At 42.3% G+C, this 22,368-nt stretch overlaps 2 protein-coding genes across 3 annotated transcripts; one reads left to right on the top strand and one right to left on the bottom strand.

Moving 5' to 3' along the window:
* Nucleotides 1–2,798: 2,798 nt before the first annotated feature.
* Nucleotides 2,799–8,545, bottom strand: DTYMK (deoxythymidylate kinase). The gene is made up of 5 exons (XM_083506653.1): nucleotides 8,245–8,545; nucleotides 6,502–6,610; nucleotides 3,994–4,084; nucleotides 3,524–3,721; nucleotides 2,799–3,273 (listed from the first exon to the last, which is right to left on the bottom strand). Exons 1-5 carry the CDS (start codon nucleotides 8,372–8,374, stop codon nucleotides 3,163–3,165), a joined length of 639 nt encoding a protein of 212 aa, XP_083362779.1. The 5' UTR covers nucleotides 8,375–8,545; the 3' UTR covers nucleotides 2,799–3,162.
* A 1,258-nt stretch (nucleotides 8,546–9,803) lies between these two features.
* On the top strand, nucleotides 9,804–20,650 carry ING5 (inhibitor of growth family member 5). Of its 2 annotated transcripts, none has more exons than XM_083506646.1 (8): nucleotides 9,804–10,157; nucleotides 11,100–11,171; nucleotides 12,098–12,264; nucleotides 13,485–13,596; nucleotides 15,273–15,366; nucleotides 15,630–15,765; nucleotides 16,422–16,483; nucleotides 16,886–20,650. In XM_083506646.1, exons 1-8 carry the CDS (start codon nucleotides 10,118–10,120, stop codon nucleotides 16,923–16,925), a joined length of 723 nt encoding a protein of 240 aa, XP_083362772.1. In that variant the 5' UTR covers nucleotides 9,804–10,117; the 3' UTR covers nucleotides 16,926–20,650. The 2 variants fall into 2 exon arrangements, with proteins under 2 accessions (XP_083362772.1, XP_083362773.1); XM_083506647.1 differs by having other exon boundaries at nucleotides 9,851–10,161.
* Nucleotides 20,651–22,368: the final 1,718 nt, after the last annotated feature.

Genomic DNA, 22,368 nt, shown 5'->3' with positions numbered 1-22,368 from the left:
TAAAGTTTGCCACAGCTTGACAGTGGAACTTTCCAAGGGAGAAAATTCCCGTGGGAAGTGACCTTGACATGAGTGGCCCACAAGAAGAGATAGTCACAAGAGCTAAGACCAAGCACCATCAGCAACAACAACAGCTGCAGCAACAACAGGCAAAGAAAAGAGGATCAATTTCAGGCCCAACAACTGGAGCAGCAGGAACAACAGGACAAGATAAAGGGACAGCCGTCTCTATGGAAGCTGTGACAGATGCGCTGCTTAAGATCAACCAAACTTTGGAGTCTTTAACAAAACAGACCTCAGAGAACACACTAAAATTAGCAGAAATTTCAGTAAGATTAAACCAGAATACAGAATCTATAAATAAACTGGTGGAGGAAAATGCCACTACGCGTCAAATTGCAGAAGATGCCAAGGCTACGGCGGGAGAGACACAGGAGAAATTAGAGCCGATTGCCAAGAAGGTCTATGAGCATGACTCAACTTTGGCCTTGTGGGACTTACAGAGGAAAGAGAGAAACTTAAAATTAAGACTGATCCCGGAGAACGAAAGAGACAACCTTGAGGAATATATAACCTCCCCTGCTGTTCAGTCCAAACTACGGTGATCTTGAGACATTACCTATAACTACCCTCAAACTGAGTACAGTGGTGCCCCGCAAGACGAATGCCTCGCAAGACGAAAAACTCGCTAGACGAAAGGGTTTTGCGGTTTTTGAGCTGCTTCGCAAGACAAATTTCCCTATGGGCTTGCTTCGCAAGACAAAAACATCTTGCAAGTTTGTTTCCTTTTTCTTAACATTGTTAATACAGTTGCGACTTGACTTCGAGGAGCAACTCATAGAACGCAATGTGGTAGCCTTTTTTGAGGTTTTTGGTGATTTTTGAAGCTTTTCCAAAACTTTTCCGACACCATGCTTCGCTAGACGAAAAAACTCGCGGAACAAATTAATTTCGTCTTGCGAGGCACCACTGTACTAAGAATTTTGAGGATAGCACTGTGGTTTTGTCAAAACTTTCAGGAAACAAAAAACCTGATTTTTAAATAAAATCCTAGCAGAGATCCTAGTTCAGGTACAAAGTCTAGCAATGTCAAATTACATAGCACCAGTGATCAAATTAATATTGAATTCAACATAAAAACATGAGAAATAGCCTGGGAATTGCCTTATTTTGTTTTTTTTAATGGGGAGGTGGTATGATTAAAGGATAGTTGAAATGTATATATATATTGCAGCTTAAGTTCCAAAGCCCATGAAGGGATTTATTATATTAGAAAAGGTACACACAATTCCAAGAGAACACCAACATGAGTAAATAAAAGATTTCTGGATATAAAACGCAAGACTGCTTTCTTTAAGAATAGGAAAGTGCAAAAACTGGCAAATAAGTTAACAGTAAAGGACAAATTTGAAGAATGCATTTCTAAATATGCAAACAAGTTGCTTCTTTAAATACATCACTAATAGGAAACTGAACAAAGGCTTTATCACCATAACAAGGTTTGAAGGTGATAGTGGGAACAATATTGTGAATCTGCAAATAAGTTAATTCTCTACATCAGTCTACACTTTAGAATATGGTGGAGACCCATATCCAAACCACTGCTTCTGAAGAACAAAAAAAAGGTCAGATGAAATCTTTAGAAAGGAAAAAGTCTAAGAAATATCTCAAGAATTTGAGAACTCAAATACAGTAGACTTTCATTAAAAATACTGCTATAATCAGGATCTTTACTACATAATTGGACAGCAGCCCCCGTAATACCACTAAAAAACAAACAAACACCATAAATGGGGCTAATATAATTCGCAAAGAAATGGTTTCAGTGGTAGTGTTTTAAAAGCGTGCAGACATTTCTCCTTTCATAATACTGAAATCCAGAGTCACCCAGTGAACTGCCAGTTGAGTTTTCAAGGCTCTTCAAATGTTGCTGGACTCCCAATTACCATTAAACCGAACCAGCGTGGTCAATGGTCAAGAATGATGGGAGTTGTAGGCTAGCAACTTCTGGAGGGTTCCTGTGTCGTGCTAGAGTTAAGATTCCATATTAAGTTAGCCTTATTTTGACCAGGTACCATAACCTCAACTCTCTCATATGACACTTTCCCCCATTTATGCAGGAAACGAAGAATACTGTCCGTGGCAAAGGGTTGTGTGTCACTCCAAATATTTAGGTTGGGAAGTTAATGCACTATTCTCTGTTGGGAAGGCAGGGTGAAACATCACATTTAGTCACGCTAATGTTGTGGCCCATCAGATCAGGCCATGATGGTAGAGGCTGATGGGAGTTAAAGTCCAACAACATATAGAGGGTGACAGGTTAATTGCTCTGTTCTAGAGTGAAAGGTGCTTAATCAGCACTGGGGTGGGCATGTTTCAAGTTATTTAAGCCATCCTATCAAGTACATATTGCAGGGATAAGGAACCTCCAGGCTTCCCTAGCTGGCCCTTGGATCTAGCCCAGGCCCCACCCCTAGCTTCAGCCCATACCACTTACCAACCCAGGACTGGATCTTCCTTGACTGCTTCTGTATGGCTGGACTACATCCTTGAACTCTGATCATGCCTCTTGCTTGTGTGACTGGAGAGGTGCATGTGTGTACAGGAACCTTTGACTTTTGCATAGCTGGAATGTAGCTTACCATACAAAGGGAAGAGTTGTACTGTTGTCTACCCACTTCTTGCCTCTCAGACTGTGTACCACTGGCATGTGGCCTTCTACAAGGTTGCCCATGAGGCAGTGCGGTCTTTGGGCTGAAAAAGATTCTCCACTCAACATAAGTTTCTGCTCGACAAAATTAGGTGAATATCTGAGATTTATTAGTAAACTTCTTCCCCCTCATTACGAAAAGAAAAACTGTTTTAAAATTATGACTCTGGAAAACAACAGCTACTATAGAGCTGAAGTATTAAGTCTCTCTTGGTAGGACAAAAAGACCTTTGTCTAATGCTTCTTTCACGGATCAACTCCAGTCCAAGTCGCTACAGAGCTGCCAGACCAGTCTCTTATAAAACACCACCCAAAACAGAAAGGAGAGAGCTGCATCAAGAGCAAGTCTAACAAATCCTATTTGATAATATAAATACAGGGTTGCTTGAAGGTGAACGGTGCAGATTTTGGCTAGGTGAGAAGTGACCCCGAGGAGATGATAAACTCCAGTCCTAGTTCCACAGTTCTCCTATGGGTTTGTACTGAGCTTCTCGCATGACCTCCTCTGCAAACGATTTTATTTCATTATGCAAGTCTTCTATGCTCTTTGAAGCATCAATCACCTGCATCCAAAACAAAACCACAAACACATGAAACACTCCTCATGTACAACCCAACTACAGAAGAACAGTTGGTGGAAGAAATAAAGTATCAAAATATACTAATAAGGTATTACGTTGATGTCTATGTTTACTCTCACCCTACTGGTTTTTTTCCCCCTTCAACAGATGTTTCAGATCTCCTACAAGGGTTGTTTGATTTTTTTTTGGCTTATGAATCCCACAGTGCTCCTCCTGAAGTTTCCTTTTTTACCTTCCAGTTTAAAGTCTTATCTTCCATCAAATGGTAGAAGCGTTGCAGAACTTTCTCCTGAAAAGAGCTGTATTCGTATCGTTCATTTCCAAAGTCTCCTCGTTTGGCTGCTTCAGACGTGCTCAACTGAAGAAAAAGGATCAAGTCTGGCTTTGGAAGCCCAACATCAGGTTGCTTACACCATTCCAAGGAGAAGTTCTGTTTGGAGAGAAATGAGAGATGCAGCAAACAGCCCAATGAAGCCAAGGAGCAATTTGACAGCAACACAGGAAGCTGCGTTATACTGAGTCGGACCACTGGTTTAATCTAGCTCAATACTGGCCACCACTCTCTGATATTTCAGACAGCATTTCTCCCTTAACTTGCCTGGAGAAGCCAAGGATTGAACCATTGAACCTCAGACTTCAATGCAGCAAATCTTTCCATAAATACTATATTTATATGAGGCTGAATTGGTGTTTTTTACCCACCTCTTTAGCACCTGTGAAGGCCACTCCAGAAAAGGCGTATCTGTCCACTACCAGAGTGATACCTTGGTTTAACTTCTCTTTAATCAATGGCCTGAATGGTAGAAAGATACTACTGTTAGAGAAAAATCGAAGCATAATAATTTGGAATAAAGCAGTGATGCAAGGTATAAAATTGCCAGGACTGTATTTATATGGAGAAAATGTTATGTTTATTTATATATGACATTTGGATAAAAAAAGGTAAAGGGACCCCTGACAGTTAAGTCCAGTCACGAACGACTCTGGATACACCCTCATTAAGACAATAGTACTCTGGGACGCGGGTGACGTTGTGGTCTAAACTACAGAGCCTAGGGCTTGCCGAACAGAAGTTCGGCGGTTCGAATCCCCACAACGGGGTGAGCTCCCGTTGCTCAGTCCCAGCTCCTGCCAACCTAGCAGTTCGAAAGCACAAAGTGCAAGCAGATAAATAGGTACCGCTCTGGTGGGAAGGTAAATGGTGTTTCCGTGTGCTGCTCTGGTTCACCAAAGTGGCATAGTCATGCTGGCCACATGACCTAGAAGCTGGATGCCGGCTCCCTCAGCCAGTAAAGCGAGATGAGTGCCACAACCCCCGAGTCATCCACGACTGGACCTAATGGTCAGGGGTCCCTTTACCTTTTACTCTGGGTGATATACTGTAAATAATAATGCATTTTTAAAAAATGTAGTTTCATAAATTGGTGATTTCAAAGTTGCAAATAATTTGGTAAATGTGCATGCTAACAGTTTTCAGTGTCTTCATTTTCTTTCTCAAAAGTTTAAACTATGTAAGGAAATGTATGCTATTCCTGTAATGTCTATACACATATTCCAATAACCTAATTTCTAAGATGTTTGTTTATAAAGCTTTGGATTTGACTATAACATTTAAACCATACTGAGTGCAATCACATGCATGTCTACCCAAAAGCAAGTACAACTGAGTTCAGTGGGACTTCTTCCCAGATGAACATGTACAGCAGGGATGCGAAACCCGTGGACCTCCAGATGCTGCTTGGTTACAGCTCCCATCATCCAGCAATGCTGGCTGGGGCTGATGAGAAGTGGAGTTGAACATCTGGACGGCCACAGATTCCCAAACCCTGGTGTATGGGACTGCAGCCAAACTGTGTTTCTGTATATTGATTCCACACCCCCTAATTTGGTATCTGAGTTCCACAACATTTGACTATTGTTTGGGGGGGGATCTGACATATAAAGTTAACATGGTATATATTTTAAGTTTGCTTACTATATCCAAATAAAAATTTGCTAAATGGCTAAGTAATCCATTTCTTAAGTATTTCCAAACTCAGTCTTATTTAAGAAGTCACCAGAAGTGGGCTAAGAATTGCTTGGATATTTTTCTTCTCCTGCATAAATTATGCCACATCATTTTGAATTACCCTATTTACTTGAGTCTAATGCACCATCAAATCTAATGCACACCTCAACGTTCAGAACCATGAAACCAAAAAGAGTATTTGCTGGCTATTGAAACTAATGTGCACCTTAATTTCTGCAATGTAATTTGGCCAAAAAAGGTGATCATTAATTTGATTAAATGTTGTTAATTAATAAACATTTAACTAGGAAACAATGCCTCACAACTTCACCAATAAGAGATGTTAAGGCATCAACACTATTAATTCACTCCTTTTAATTGCGGTCAATAGGCAGACAGTGAATGAGGAAATGCAAGAAAACACTGGGCACATCACAATACCATGAATAAGAAGCATGCTACTTTCTCTTTCAGTCTACTCTGCCCAGAGCCAGAAGCAACAAACCATGCATAGTGTAAATCAACAGCATGCATTAGAATGCTGCTGATTCACAGTAAGCCATAAACCATGGAATACCATTACATGCAAACCAGCCCACTGCGCTGTTATCGATAGAACAGGATATGAAAACAGATGAAAGATTATGTGTTAACTACAAGTCAAGATATGTCATATGTAGATGTATTCTTACATCAAGAATGTGGGAAAGAAATCAAGAAGGGGGATATCTATGGAAGTAAGTGAATCGCAATTGCTTTTATTCTGGATTAGTATTTATTACCCTAGCCTTTTGTAATATCTTTTGCATCCAGTCCCTGACAGCAACTGTAATTCCAGCATCATGTATAAATCTTGATCAAATACAAACATTTCTCTTATCCTCTCTTCAGCATGAATTGCCAACTAGACAGAATAAGTTTGATTTTTTCATTTTTTGAGAAATATGCCTAAATTCCAATTATTAAGACACTTGACTCATGTGGTGACATTCAATAACATCTGCCTGCTTGCACAACAGAAATTTGCTTGCATAACAAGAGCAGGTAGGGGAGCCAATGAGAGAAATATGAAGACTTCCTGTGGGAGTAGACATCCACCCACACTACATTGCATCTCACCCAGTATTCTCCCAAAGCAGAAAAGCAGCATTGAATTAGGGGCTCAAAAAGGTACTCATGTATTTCACAAGAATTCTATTTACACTTGCTCCCAGCGATTAGCAGAAAATAGCAGATGAACTGTGTGGTCCTCCAAATTGTTCTTCTTTTCCAAATAGGAACTTATCAGCCGTCCGATTTCTGTAGTTCTGTCTGCAATAAGATGTAGACAAGAGTGGAATAAGACAAACATTCTCTTCCCAGTGTACATCACTATTGGAAGCATGAGTCAAATGCTACTTCTAAACTTCCTAAAAAGATAGCAGCATTCAATATCAGAAATACACATTCCCTAGCATCTAGGTTATGGTTACCAGATTTTTTTCAATGAATCCGGGGACCCCCCCTTTTTTTTTTTGAAGCTGAGTAGCAACAGGGAGTTAGTAGTGAGGCAAAAGACCCTGGGGCCAAGCACACATGCATATTGTATAAAGGTGTAAAGCCTTTCTTTCGCACCATGTGAAACATAAATGCGCAGTTTTTAAAAAACTGGGCAACAGCACACCACCCTCCCGTGACTCCCAAGCCTTTCCCGATCTCCTGCCCCCTTCCCCCTTTGCTTTGACAGATCGGGGGAGGCTCGAGAGTCGCGGGTGGGTGGGCATTGCCCAGGAGAGGCGCAAGGAGCACGGTTTCTCTGCCAGGCAAGGTACAAAGCCCTTCTTTCGCACCCTGTGAAATATAAATGTGCAGAGTTTTTAAAGAACTGGGCAACGGCTGCCCGCCTGCGACTCCTGAGCCTCCCCCGATCTGTCAAAACAAAGGGGGAAGGGGACAGGAGATCTGTACCATGGGACATCCCCGGTTACCCTTCGGCAGTGGCAGTGGCAGCAGACAGCTCCTGAAGCCGGCCAGAGCCAACTGCGCTACCAGGCCAGCCTCAGAGGCTGCTGCTGCCACGTTTCCCAGGGGCAGATTTGCAAATCTGGGGACATTCCGGGGACGGAATTTGTCCGGGGACAGATTTGCAAATCCGGGGACTGTCCCCAGGAATGTCTGTTAACCCTAATCTAGGCAGAAAATAGATAACCACGATCCCAGCCCACAAGTGGGATTACACCCACTTTATGTGTTACTGCATCTTCCATCATGCATGTACCCTTGCTATAAGGATGGTTTAATGCTATTTGTCTCTCTCTGCATGTCACAATGTACCCTAACACACATGGTCATGCCAGAATGCCAATTCAGTTACAAAGCCAATCTAAGATGGTAGAATCATACTTAGTTTAAGTTTTTCTTTAATAAGCACTATTTTGCACCATGGTTTCAAAGACACCCCAAGAAAGTATAAAGTTAAATAAGCCTTGAAAACACACACACACACACACACAACCAACCAACAACAACAACCATAAAGAAACTGACTTTTTCGAATGTCAAAATGATTAGATATTAGATAAATTAAATTTTAAAAAAACTCAAGGTTATCTACGAGGAGGGCCAATGACTCAGCCCAAAGCTATGATAATGCTGGTAAGGAACGCTTTCTGCACATCACTAGCACCGCCACAAAACGTATTAGATTTGGCCCCCTTCCCACCCCGTCAGCAGCCTTTGGACAGACAGAAATCCCACAGATGAAGCGTTCCCGCCCCTGCACCTCCGTAGCGGGAGAGGCTGTGTGCACCTGTCGACTTTCACCCCGCCACCCGTCTGTCAAAGGCACAGACATGCTGCCACAGCAGGGGAATTGCCGACAACCTATACAGGTAAATCTAAGTCAGTGTGGCGAAGGGGCTGCGCCATCCTGCATGCAGCTGCCGCGACCCCAAAGCCTCGCCTACCGGGAAACCGAAGGAGTTCGGCCCGGTGTCCCCCTGCCAGCAGGCCCTCCACTAGCTTTCTGGTCTGCGTGCTTTTGCCAGCTCGGTCCACCCCCTCCAGCACGATCAGCGCCCCTCGCCTGCCAGCCATGGCGCCCCCTTCTCAGTCAGCGGCGAAGGGAAGGCGATCGAACGACAACTGCAGCTTCCCGCGCTTTTCGCGCAATCACAGAGTTACAGTCCTCCGGCGCATGTAGAGCGGCTTTGGTGTAACCATGGTGACCAAACCTCGCGCGATCACGGAAAACACAGCAAAGCGGAACCGTCTGAAAAAAGCAGAAGCCGACTGCGCGGTGCTCGACAGGATTAGTCCGTTGGACGCCGCTTTCTTTCTAGGCGTTTTTTTGTCCATCTCGCTGATATTAACCCTTAGCTGTGTTTGAATGTAAGTTATAAAATACCAAAGCAAACGCACTCAAGAGCACAACGCTTTTCTGATGTCGGCGCAACAGACTTGACAGTAAACTTGTACCCTTAACGTGGGGGAAATCTCGTTACGGGCATCCGTGTTTTGTATCTAAATCCCTCGGGGATTCGAGGGCGCGCGCGTTTTGCATGCGCCCGTGGGATCCTGACGAGCGTTTCACGCATTCGCCCAACCACGCCCCATGATGCCCTTTTAAAATTTGGAGGTTTTTTTTTTTAGGGGGGGTATTGGGTTGCTTTTATTTTGAATATATATTGCGTGGTTTTATTTTCTGATTTTGTTCTGTAAACCGCCCTGAGACCTTTTTTAGATATAAAAATAAAATGCCAGGGGAGTTTTGGAAGGGTGGGTTTAAAACAAAAACAAAAATCTTAAGTGATGATGCGGGGGGAAATGGAGGTCCATCCATATTGCACGCAGCCCCTTATAAGTGGGGGCATTAAACCGTCCTCCTTTTTACGTAATGAACTAAATAAAGCTTTCAGAATTACGTGCAATCATATATATTTTTTCTATTATAAATAAAAGTATGTTTACATATTTCTCTGTAAGAATCTTTCTTTCCACGTTGACGGTAACCAGAAGCGTCTAGTCCGCACCGGAAGCCCCCATTCTCCGCAAGGCTCACCTGGGCTACAAGCTACACCGAACACCGTGCCACTTCTCAGAGTAAGCACGCGTAGGATTGCGCTGTGCGCCATGGTACATAAAACATCTTTCTTCTCTCTACACCCTTTGAAAAAAGAGCGATTTTATGGGTACAGTAAATAAGGGACATATTGAGGAGGTGCCAACGAAGGGACGCTTAAGGGGCTAAATGCAGAGTGTTTCTGTCCTTGGGTGGATGCAGAAATCCTGAGAAGATTCAAGCATCCCCCCCTTTTTATTTTTTACTCCGCTAAAGCTACTTATGCTGTAAAATACAGCTTTCCGGGAGACTGACACGCGTTTGCTCTGCCACGTCTATACAGCCCGAACCCGCGAGCTCCCGTGCACTTCTATTTATTTGAAGGAAGCTCCGTCGGCTTCGGTGGCGATTTCCCTTCCAAACAGACAAGTGTACGCCTAGAACCGCTTCACGCGAACACCGCGCGGGAAAGACGTAGCCGGACCTGCACGGGAATTACGACGGGAGAAAGTGGGGGCGGGGAAACACCACGCGCCGCGCCGCCGCCGGGACAGGAAAACGGCCCATTCCGGCCGATGGCGAACGAACGTTGACGTCGTCTCCCCCGGCACGCCCCCTCATTCCTATGCAGCGGCGGCGTCCGACTGGCCAATCGGCGCCGGCCTCTCATGACTATGCAATGAGAGCCCCGACCGGCCATTGCGAAGGCGCCCGCGTGACAGCGCCGAGCGCGGCGGGGCCGGAGGGTGGGCGTTGGCTGGCCGGCTGGCTGGCGCGAGATGGCGGCGGCGGCCTTGTACCTGGAGCACTACCTGGACAGTGAGTGAGTGCGGCGTTGGGCAGAAGGAACGGAGAGGGAAACAGGCCCAGGCCAAAGCCGGGCGGGGGCCACGCCGGCAATTGCGGCTGCGTCACACAGACCCGGCGAGGGAGGGAGGGAGGGGGCGGCGGGCGAGGTTTCTTGCTGCGTCATTGCGACGCGTAAAGGAGGGATCTCCGCGCTGGCCTTCTAAGGATGCAGCTGCGATCCTTGGCCACTGGGGGCCGCTCCTGCTCTACTGTGAGCGCCGTCTGTCAGGCGAGCAGCAAAAACATCCCCCCCCAATGCTTTTAAGGCGCGTCGTGTTGCGCATTCTCTAGGATTGCCACCTAAAAATAAATAAAAATGTCAGGGTTCCTCTTCTTTCCCCACCCGTGTGACCAGTAGAAATTCAGCAAGTCAGGTGGCGAGGAAAGCGCCATTATTTGTAGACGGCTGTTGAATTCAACATAGGAAACCAAGGCAGGGCATAATACTAATACTATTAATAATAGTCGCTTTAATATTCCCATGTATTCAGCCCCGTGCATCAGTACTTCGTTAGCAAAGCTGCAGACTTCTCAACTTAAGAGACACATGGTTATTTTATTCTTAAAATCTGTATTCTGTTTTATTGTCAAAACCTCTAATCCGTTTATGTAGAGCATAATATACACATTAAAGTTATGAATAAAAGACAATAAAAACAAGCTGACCTAAAGAAAACACAAGCTTTCATAAAATGTACCTGCCCCGTAGCTAGTGGGAGCGCCCAGCTCAATATGCCATATACAACAGGGAATAGATAAAGAGGAAGGTGGTAGGGTAAGGTATTTATGGAAAATAGGGTACTTGGCGAGGTTTATGAATGCTTTTTGTTATGTGTAGTTGGTTTGTGAACTTTTATATTAAGAAAGTTATGGTAGAGAGGGGACTGCAGCATTTCTGTTTTTGTATTTCAGGCATTGAAAACCTCCCTTGTGAGTTGCAAAGGAACTTCCAACTTATGCGTGAGCTGGATCAGAGAACAGAAGGTATGTTCAGGTATTCTGGTTCACAGATCTTCTTGTGTGCTCGTCTCATATTAGATTTGCACACATCTGAGATTCGCTTGTCATATATATTCACTGGGAAAGTGAGAAGTAGCCCATAGCAGAGTTCCTTCAGCCTCCCACGTTTTTGCTATTTCAGTGCAACATGAAGATGGGGTGTGTGTGTGTGTCATAGTGTGGCCAACAACTGATTCCATTGTTTCATGTGCACCACTTCTAGCAAAGCTTGTAGGAGCAGAATTATATAATGCTGTATTTACATTTGAGTTTGACAAAGGCGTGTGAAGGACTGTAGATGTGTATGAATTGATCTTGCAAGCACAGTCTTACTACTTTTTAGTCAGTTGTGCCTTACTTTGGTTGGAGAACATGCCTGCTCATTTGAACTTTTAGAAGCACAACTCAAGAATTCAGCTGGTACATGTGCTTTGGTTTAGTTGCAAGTATTTTAAAAGGAGAGAACAAAGGACCATTTAAGTGGTCAGATGAGAAAGAGGACAAGACCCCTTCACTTTTAACAGTCGTGTGGCTGAGGAAATGTCTGCAGGTGTAGCTTGCATAACAAGCTATGTCTCCTAAAAACCCTTTTTTTACATAGCCACTGAATGTGCAGAAGCCCTGTACCTTTTCCCCCCGGACTACACCAGAGAGACATTTCTTTCATGGTTTCTAAACATGTTTCCAGTTGTGAAACATATAGTTTGATCCTAAATCAACTTACTTACAAATAATCCCACCGACTTCAATGGGATTTTCCCCCAAGTAAATGAGCTTTGGGTTGCAGCCTCACAGCTCAGTCTTACTCAAAATTAAGCCCCACAGAGCTCAGTGAGGCTTACTTCTCAGGTAAGTGAGTATAGGGCTGCAACCTCAGTCTCACGCACATACTGTCTCCCATTGCTCTTCAGACAAGAAAGCAGAAATCGACGGTCTTGCTGCTCAGTACATTTCAACAGTGAGGAGTTTGTCATCAGAGCAACGGGTGGAAATCCTGCAGAAGATTCAGAATGCTTACGCAAGATGCAAAGAGTACAGTGATGACAAAGTGCAGCTGGCCATGCAGACCTATGAGATGGTAAGGTTAGATTAAGGTAGACAGAGGACTTGTGTTTCAAAATGAAAAATCCACCCTCTGTATTTCTTACCTCTCCCATAGCTACCTTTGAAGCTTGTATTACAGGTACTAGTCTTTCTGCGTAATTAGTAGCTGTTGACTGACACAGACATGAGGATCCATGATCCCGGGTTCAGTTAGAGATAAAGAAGATAACAGGCAGGCTTGCATCATACATTCTCTACTTCAAAAAGAATCCTGATGTGGACTGGGATTGTGTACAAGGTTGTGACCTCCCCCTGTTTAATCTTTTACAGTCTGGGAGCAATGGGGCAAAGACCTGAGGCTAAAGTTATGGTGCTGGCAAGCAAGTAGATTTGTCAGCAGTGCATTTATCAAAATTCTTTCTGTGGCTACATGTTCTTATTCACTGGACTATTACAAAGAGAAAATTGTTTTCTGAGGCAGTGCAGGAATCTTCACTGCTTTGAGAATGGGGTTTATAGTGAGGGTCAATACAACTAGACTTGCTAGGATTCATGGCTCTCTGTTGTGGGAAGGGTTTGGGGTGGTCAAGGATCTGCCACATTTCCTTAATCTGTACATATGTGAATGACTATGGGTATTTCCAGACAACTTGTCCATTGAGCATTCACCCCGATTTGTCAGCTCAAGTTTATGGGGAGCTTAGATGTTGGCTACTTAATGAACATTCCTTCTGATTTGTTTGTGAGGTTAGATGACATTGAGTCAAAGCAAGTGTTATCCCAGTTCATTTTCATGTCACTTTCCTTAATCACCAAAAATCTGAGCTTTGGGGGAAGCAGGTTTCTTTCACAAGACCTCCCAATCAACTATATTTTGCAACCTGAATTTGCTGGTCCATGATTGAATTCCACCTGAAAACAGGAACTGTCGGGACGAGTCTCAAGACTACAGGGGGACTGTGGTTTGTATTGACCACCTTCCTATGGTAGCTGGTTTTTCTGCTCCCTCCCTCCCTCTGCTCCCTAAATGGTCTGTGATTTGCATTTGTGTGGTACCCACAAACACCCAGAAAAGCTAAGTGAGCGGCTGTGGTTAATGCACACACCAATCACAGGTCAGATGAGAGAGGTGTATTGAGGTGCATTGAAGTGATAAATACCAGAAAAGGAAGATAGCAAGTTGATTCCGATGATTTCTAGAGATATTATTGGATTTTGTTTTCTTTAGCTGTGTGGTCTCTCTTTTTGATGTAGGTAGATAAGCACATTCGACGGCTGGATGCTGACCTGGCACGATTTGAAGCTGATCTGAAGGATAAGTTGGAAGGCAGTGACTTTGAAAACCCTGCAACGCAAAACCTAAAAAGTGTGTACTTTATGAATAATGTCATCTCACTCTGAGGAAATCCTTCTATATACTTTTTAATTTGTTATTGTTATCATCTATTAGACTTACAAAACTTTTAAAACATAAATACTAATACATTATACCATAAAAACAGAACAAAACAACCTCCATAACAGCTACAGGAAGCTTTGGCAGCACACTAGTACCAAAGCAAACATCTTATGTGAGTCTATTGAAAGCCTGGGAGGTGGGGAATATAAGTCATTACTTGGTTCCAGAAAGATATCAACAAAGGCACCAGGCAGACCTTTCTTTCCTAGTAAAAGCTGTTTCTCATACACCATGAGAGTCTTATATAAAAAGCATACATGCCTCCTATGAGGAACAAAGGGAGAAATCAGTGAGGAGAGACATTTAGTTGGACAGAATTGAGCCATAGTTTTTCTTCAATATGGTTTCCATAATTTTGGCATAAAGCAGGCAAAATTATGTTGATTAAGTTAATATTAGGAAGAATCCTCCTACCTCAAACCACAACTCCACCTGGTCCAGTTTTGCTTTATAACCTGTGTAAATTCTTCCACAAGGTATTGTGCATTGACAGTGGCTTCCAGAGTTCTTACTCATACAGAAAATAAAGTAGTACCAAGTTTCTCCAAACCCATTTTCTAATCCTTTAGCTTCTCTTAGTAAGTTTTTTTGATAAAGCAGTTTGCCTGTGGATTGCATTTTGTTCCTCTGAAATTATATATTTGTTATAAGATCATATATAGAACAAAAATTCTATTAAAATAAGAGTCTGGGGCACAATGTTAAGAGGGTAAAACTGTAGTAGTATTTTTTTAAATGATTATACATATAAACAGCTTAGGGTGATTTGAAGGTATGTATATATGAGCTATTTTCATTTGAAGTATTGTCAGAAGCAAATTTTTCAAACATTAGTTTATTAGGTACAATCTTCAATGTATTTTACAAGGAGTAAACCTCATTTGACTTGGTGGGTCTTACTTCTAAGTAAACCTGTATAGGATTTTACTGTTAGACACTTTTTGAATGTACAAGTAGAATACATTGTTATTTATCTTAATGGCCCAGCTTACAGCCAAGTTACTTGAACAATCGTACAAAAAGATACATAAGATTGTTGTCCAACAGGTAATATCTTAGTGATTTTGGTTAGTTACAAATTTTACAAATGTCAGGTTCAGATAATAGGGGAAGTTGTGCTGGATAAAGTTGTAGGATTTTTTCAGTGTCTAGCTACATCAGAGGTTGCATTGGCAAATGGTTTCTGAACAAGGATCACTTTCCAATTTATATAAAGTCTGGAAGAATAGATGAGAGAAAAAAGAAAAATTAATAATTTTTGAATCATTATGGTGCTTCAGAATAATTGAAATGGTACCTCGGGTTACAAACACCTTGGGTTACAAACACTTTGGGTTACAGACTCCGCTAACATGGAAGTAGTACCTCAGGTTAAGAACTTTACCTCAGGATGAGAACAGAAATCACGTGGCGGCAGTGTGAGGCCCCATTAGCTAAAGTGGTACCTCAGGTTAAGAACGGTTTCAGGTTAAGAACGGACCTCCAGAATCAATTAAGTTCATAACCAGAGGTACCACTGTATAGTATAAAATCTCTGGTTTTTCTTCTTATGGTGTAGTTAACCAGAAATAACTGTCTTTCAGAGGGGCGAACTCCAAAGGATAAGAAAAGCTCTCGGGGTCGGGGCCGGCGAACATCCGAAGAAGATGTCCCAGTAAAAAAGAAACCAAAACGAAGGTAAGTGACTGCAGTCTGCAGTTAGCTTGTTCAGAGCAGCTTCCATTTGAAATTTTTTTTTCTGCCAATGTGCCATAGTAACCAGATTTTTGGGCATGCTTAGTTTCACATGCTTTATACTTTCTCCACTTTTGCTGTCTTGGTACTCTTCAAACTAACCGACCTCCCAAATAGTTCTAGTTAGTTTCAAACTGGAGATTATTATTTTTTACCAAGAATCACTGGCATTTACTCAATATTTGTTCACGTTGCTCCCATTGCAGGTCTGAATTAGCTGATACCATCCTGTCGGTTCATCCTTCAGATGTCCTAGATATGCCGGTGGATCCCAACGAACCAACGTATTGTTTGTGTCACCAAGTATCCTATGGAGAAATGATCGGCTGCGACAATCCTGATGTAAGTACTGAGATAACCCAGTGTGGCCATACACACGCTTCCCTCCTCAAATTCTGCGTGAAGGTGCTTCCTTTAGAAAGAACGGAACTATGCAAGGGGAAAGAACCCCATCCAAATCCAAGTGACAAATAGAAGCTGCTTCCAGACTTCCCCTGGTTTCTGAGCACAAAATTGAAAGCACTTTTCTACAGCAAAAAATCGTAGCTTATATATTTTAAATGAAAAGGTGGATCTGGATCTTAGGACTCACTGGATTTGATACTTCACTCCATATTTGAAGTTGTTTGTGCACCTTTCAGACATATACAACCCTGAGGTCACGTCTACACCCCAAGCTAACTTGCTTCTATTTTCCCACCCTGGAATCTTCGGATGAAGGGCATTATACAAATGTTAATAGTAATAATGATAATCGTTTACATCATGCTTTACGGGCCATTTGCAGTGAGTAGTGCATCCTGTGTCTGCAAAATCTGGGCACTTCACAAGCAACAAAGGGCTCATGAAGTTTCCTATGTGATGTGCAGTATATGCCCCTTCGATTGTGACATGCCAGGCACCAACCAGGCTCCCATTTCTGTTAAATCTGATAAGATAAATTAATGTTATCAAGCTCTCTAAGAAAAAACATCTTTTTATTCTTCCCCAAAATATAGTGCCCAATCGAATGGTTCCATTTTGCTTGTGTGGACCTCACCACGAAACCCAAAGGGAAATGGTAGGTGTCATGAATAATAACTTTCTACACTTGTGTTTTCTTCACTTAATTTTCTTCATTGATACTTTCTTCACTTTACCATAACAAAAGCACAAAGGTGCTTGACCGAAGGCTCACAATCTAAAAGAGACAGCAAGGTGATATAAAGGGGTGGGGCTATAAAGGGGTGGGGCAGCCCTTGCCAACCTTGTGTCTTCCAAATGTTTTGGACCACAGTTCCCCAAAGCCACAGCAGCATGGCTATGCTGGCTGCAGCTGATCGGAGGTGCTGTTCAAAACATGGTAAAGACTAGAACCAGGAAGTTAAATGTATAATTCTTGAGTTTTATTTTTCCCCAAATGTGACGTATTCCCAAAGTAATGCATTGAACTGAACACAGTGATTCTTTTTTTAACCCTTAGGTTTTGTCCTCGCTGTGCTCAGGAGAAGAAAAAGAAGTAGAATGGGAATGTACAGTCCAAAAGAAGAAAAAGTTTAATATATTCGTACATGTTGCAATATTTTATTCTATCTTTTTTGTCACTTACCTATCTTGTTTGATTTGATATTTAGCAGTGGCCAGTCATTTTTCTTAACGTTGGGGGGGGGGGAGCTATCCTAATGAGAAAAGGAGGATGTGGAGGAGGTTTACTGTGGTGATGGTCACCTGGGTTTCACACTTCTGTGGCACTGCAACCAATGTTATGAAGTACTAAGAGTAGCCCTGCACTGGAATTTCTGCTCACGTACTAAAAGTCTGTGAAATTGCCTATATGGCCTTCCAGGTGAACAATGATTTTTTGTTTTGTTTTGTTATCAACAGGGTAGTCACTCTGCTCCGCACAATATTTATGAAGGATTTAAAATCTTTAACTGCATCTTTACAGAACCTTATAACTACTGTCAAGGAAGAAATGTGCTGTTCTGTTCCTCAGTTGCAGCAAGCAAAGAATTGTTTCTTACAAAGGCAGATGAAAAGTAATGGGTATTATTTTGGTAAGGTGTGATCCACAAGTAAATTTCAAGAGTAGTACACCTGTTCCAGTTGCTTCTGAATTGTACACTACTGCCTCTGCGCTTCATACGAGTCCCTCTGAAGTCATCTATCCTATCCTGATGGTAAGCAATGAATGCTTAAATTGAGGCACAAAATGTCTAGGAGACATCAGTATAGTTTGATTTACTCATGAAACGAAAATAAGGCTTATTTTTCATTGGCTAAGCTATTAGAGGTTAGACATGAACAATCAGGAAAACCAGATGTAAAAAGAAAAACTTTTTTTTTTAAGGGAAAGATTCCTAGGACTGCAAAGCACTAAAAGCAATTTGGTGTAATTTTATACTGAACTTTTATCTGGTTTGAGATGTCTGTTCTCTGTAAGCACCGAGATGCCGTCCAGTATAAAATGTGAATGTGAGTGCCCCTTAAAGCAGCTTTGAGTTGGAAGACGGACAATATTTCCCCCCAGGAAGCTGGTAGAGCCATCGTTGCCTGTGATGCACACAATATCATCCCTATCCTCTCTGATAATGCAGGTGGTTTGGATCCAGAGTGTCCCTTTCATGAGCCCACCCAGGGGTGGCTGTGGGTAGGATTTCTGCGTTGCAGGTGGTTGTAGTAGTAAGCCCTCGAGATCCCTTCCAGCTCTGCAGTTCAATGAATGAAAGGGCTTCTTCCTATTGCAGAAGGGATTGAGATCCCATGGAGGCTCACACCGGAGGAAGTGGAGGAAAGGCAGATTTCGTTTATTCCCTCTACATCTCCCCATGCCACCTCCCACACTGTTAAGGAAGGTCACCCAACTTCTTAGCATGGTTTTGCAGGGGGGAAGGAAGAACGATGAAAATCACCTCTCCCTCCTTTGTGAGCATCTCCTGGGCATTCATGGGAACTGGATCCGTGCCAAGGTTTGCAGGCTTTATAAGTAACATCAAAAACATGCAAATGTTGTTTGACCAAAGACAATATATAGGGAGATAAAAATTATACATCATGGATCATGTTGACTCTGTCATACCAATATTTGTTAAAGACGATCATCTGTCTCCAGCTTTGCATTTCTCAGCTGAAGGCTGGAAAAAGCAGGTCAAGAAGGATGGATAAATAATATTATGTACAATGGCTAGTTTGTCTCAGCTGTGCTTGCATTGTGAGATAATATTGATTATTTGCATATGGTGATTAAAAAGCAGCCAGAATATAGCACGCACGGTTCCAGTGGTGTGGAGTTTGTTAAGGATTCGGGTATACCCCAAAATCACAGTGATGAGTTATTCTTCCTTCTTGAACAACTTGCACCACGTGATACCTGCAATTTTGCAGTAATCTCGCTTCCCTTCTGGAAGGTAAAGGAGAAAACTATCACAACAACCAAAATGTGGAGTTAACAGGTTGTAGCTTTAAATTGAGAATAGGTATATTTGTTTTTTTCCTGAAAGGACATGGTTTGGGGTTTTTTGTTAAGAAAGAACGCAAGTCCTAAGTTCTTATTTCACATGACATTGATTTTGCATGGTTTTGTAGGCAATTCAGTGAAAGCATTCTTTATTTGTATCACTTTACTTTCTATAGCTACATCTAGTTTTCAGTGATCATGTGCACATTTGCATTGGCCACATAAGAGTGAACTAATTTTGGAGGTTTGGTTGTCATAACTTGCTTTCAGAATGTTTTGTCTCTACATAATGTTCTGCTGTTGTCAGGCTTAAGTACTTACTGGAGTAAGTTGTCACTCTGAGAGTTACCCCCTATATATCATGCACACAACTATGGAACTTAATGCAGACAATGAGGACATTAGACCATTTAAGTCTTCCATAACCTTGTGCCCCCCAGATGTTTTTAACTACAGTTGCCTTAGCCAGTGTAGCCAATGGTAAGGGATTATCAGAGTTGCAGTCCAACTTCTGGAGGGCACTAGGCTGGGGATGGTTGTCCTATGAGACAACATTTTCATATAAAGTTTGGGGTGCACTAAATTAGCTTTTCCCAACATGAAGCCCTTGAGATGTTTTTGACTATAATTCCCTTTAGTCTTTGCCAGCATGGCTGTCCAAAACATCTGGAATGCTCCAAGTTGGGGAAACTTTCTCTTTTAATGCAAAGCAATCTTCCACAAGATGTGATCCACCAAGCTGTATGTGGCTCCAGCAGTGTTGTCATGGTTATCGAGATGCTTGACAGTTCCCTGGCTTTTGCAGTAGTTACTACAAAATAGGAAATGAACCTGATGGCAACAACACATAGTGGATTGTAGATGGATTTTTGGGGGGGTCACAGCTTTTGCATTGTGCATTTAGATTTTAGTAGGAAGTCTTATAAGACCTCATGAATCAGTAGTTCAGTTATCAATAATGGACATGTGTTTTAACTTCCCATAAAGTCATGTTAGCTTCTACTATAATAGCAATGACTTTCATGATCTATTTCCCCTTTTTTCCACTTACGTTGTATCTTAGATAATGGAAAACTAGTGCTATAGGTTGGCATACATCTTGAAAGTCCTTAAAATGTGTTTGGCGATAGGAAGTTAGTGTTGCCATGTAGGTTTTGAAGCAACCTGAACCTGTTACTTTACCATAAACTAGAACCAAGATCATGTTTCCGTCCCAAGGAATTGAATGTTTTGTTTCCTTTGAGCAGTACTCCAGACAGTAGTGAAGATGTGGCAGCGGCAATATTTCACAGCACGGTTTCTGGTGCTGTATAGTGTTGAACTGTACACTACAGATGTCATATGTTGCTGTCTTGACTATAAACTGATTGTCAACCAGATCATGTTGTTTCAAGTTTTTTATATCCATGCTGATAATGAACATTGGGCATTCTGGTCTGTGAAGAATGTATTGTCCTAAATTTTGAATGTATCCCGTTTAATAATAATTACCTTTGTCAGGATTTAGAGCACAGGAAAAAACTGAAGATAATCTTCCCCTCCTTTTTTTTTCAAAAAAGAAAAATCTACATATTTTGTGGTTGTCGCCTTTTTTCATAGTTTATCTCCCAAGTAATCAAACGACACAGCCTATACTTTCTTGTCAAAGGAATTAGATTTATGTTTTCTTTGTAAATGAAAGAGAATATTAGAAATCTTTTTATTAAAATGTGAAAATGTTTATCTGTATTTTTGATCATGTTATAGATATAATAGGTATATTGTTACAAATAAAGTATTTTTGAGAACAAACAACTGTATGTTTTGTTTGCTTCTGAGGTATAGTGTGCAAATGGCAAGTTCATGCTACCAACAAAATGTATGTACGGTACGTATAAAGGTAAAGGGTAAAGGGACCCCTGACCATTAGGTCCAGTCGTGGCCGACTCTGGGGTTGCGGCGCTCATCTCGCTTTATTGGCCGAGGGAGCCGGCGTACAGCTTCCGGGTCATGTGGCCAGCATGACTAAGCCGCTTCTGGTGAACCAGAGCAGCACACGGAAACGCTGTTTACCTTCCCGCCGGACAGGTACCTATTTATCTACTTGCACTTTGACATGCTTTCGAACTGGTAGGTTGGCAGGAGCAGGGACCGAACAACGGGAGCTCACCCCGTCACGGGGATTCAAACCGCCAACCTTCTGATCGGCAAGTCCTAGGCTCTGTGGTTTAACCCACAGCGCCATCCGCATCCCTATGTACATATACTTCTAGCATTTAATTGGGGCTTGTGGAAAACGCTGGTTACTTGCATGTATAAAGGTGGACAAGAAAATCTTGGATCCTGTGAATTGTCAAACCCAGCTAAATGCACTAAGGTGACATGTCGAAATTTGAGAGAACACTGAAGTGTCATTTGGTTGATCTATTCCGAAACCAGAAAAAGTACTACGTTGGAAATAAATTCCAAAACCCACTCTTGGACAATACCTTTATCAAGAATAATCAGTTACAAAATCATTAACAGAACTCTCATGAGGGTGGATGTTAAGCAAAAGGGAAGGGAAAGAAACTTGACGAAACAACAAAAAAGCATCCTTTGCTTTGATCTTAAGTATATTAATTACAGCAACCATGAGAACCAAACTGCAAAACCTAGCACGCTATCACCGTTCATCCTAGAGTGATATACAAAGCTGGATCTTTATCGGTGAAAAAGTGCTGGATGTGATTCTCAGATCTAGATTGCAGCACCTGGTACAAAGTTTCTACACTAGTTTGGAAACGGTGCTGATAACAACCTAAATCTCTTCCCTGTTCCTCTGCAGACAAATGGCTCCCTCGGCCAGTAAAGTGAGATGAGTGCCGCAACCCCAGAGTCGTTTGCGACTGGACTTAACAGTCAGGGGTCCTTTACCTTTACCTTTAGGCTTGGCTGTCTACGTGCATGGCCTATTGGTACTTAATAGGCATAAGAGAACCAACAAATTAGATGGCAAAGGCAAATGCAAATGCAAAAAGGAACTCTTACAGCTCTGCATGGGGAAGACAAGTTGCTCTTTGGGTACAGTTCAATATGTGAGGGTGTGGACTACAGTTTAATTCAGTGGCTGCTGTTTTCTATATTTTTGAAAAGCTACATTTCAGCTGTGCATGTTTAAACACGCAGACAAGAAATGCATTTATTAGCACAGATCAAGGACCCATTCCAGCCAGGCAGAAGCACTCGAGGAGGGTGTGGGTGAGAGAGAGGTCTTGACAGAGGGGGCAGAGCCTGGGAAGCGTTTGGAGGGGCAGAAAGAGATGTCTGGTGGGCCATATTCAGCACTTGGGCCCAAGGCTCCCTAGGCCTGGTGCAAGCGCTCAGCGTTGGTCCTGACAATGGTAGCCTGGTGGGGGGAAATGTGCATATCCGGTTCGAGGCAAGTATTTTCAATCAGTAATGTGGATAATATGAAAAGGGTAATAATAGGGCTTATTACCATCAGGCAGCATATAAAACTTGTGAAATAAAGATAAATCCTTTCTGCA

Source organism: Podarcis liolepis, assembly GCF_965112155.1.
Source record: "Podarcis liolepis genome assembly, chromosome: 5".
Classification (NCBI taxonomy): Eukaryota; Metazoa; Chordata; class Lepidosauria; order Squamata; family Lacertidae; genus Podarcis; species Podarcis liolepis.
This window is presented reverse-complemented; position numbering and strand designations above follow the sequence as displayed.

Coding starts and splice junctions, on each gene's coding strand:
- ING5 (XM_083506646.1), top strand. CDS start 10,118: ATGGCGGCGGCGGCCTTGTACCTGGAGCACTACCTGGACA. Junction 10,158..11,099: donor CCTGGAGCACTACCTGGACA/GTGAGTGAGTGC, acceptor TTTGTATTTCAG/GCATTGAAAACCTCCCTTGT. Junction 15,367..15,629: donor AAAAAGAAACCAAAACGAAG/GTAAGTGACTGC, acceptor CTCCCATTGCAG/GTCTGAATTAGCTGATACCA.
- DTYMK (XM_083506653.1), bottom strand. CDS start 8,374: ATGGCTGGCAGGCGAGGGGCGCTGATCGTGCTGGAGGGGGTGGACCGA. Junction 4,085..6,501: donor GCTAATCGCTGGGAGCAAGT/GTAAATAGAATT, acceptor TCTACCATTCAG/GCCATTGATTAAAGAGAAGT. Junction 3,274..3,523: donor ATAAGACTTTAAACTGGAAG/GTAAAAAAGGAA, acceptor TTTTGGATGCAG/GTGATTGATGCTTCAAAGAG.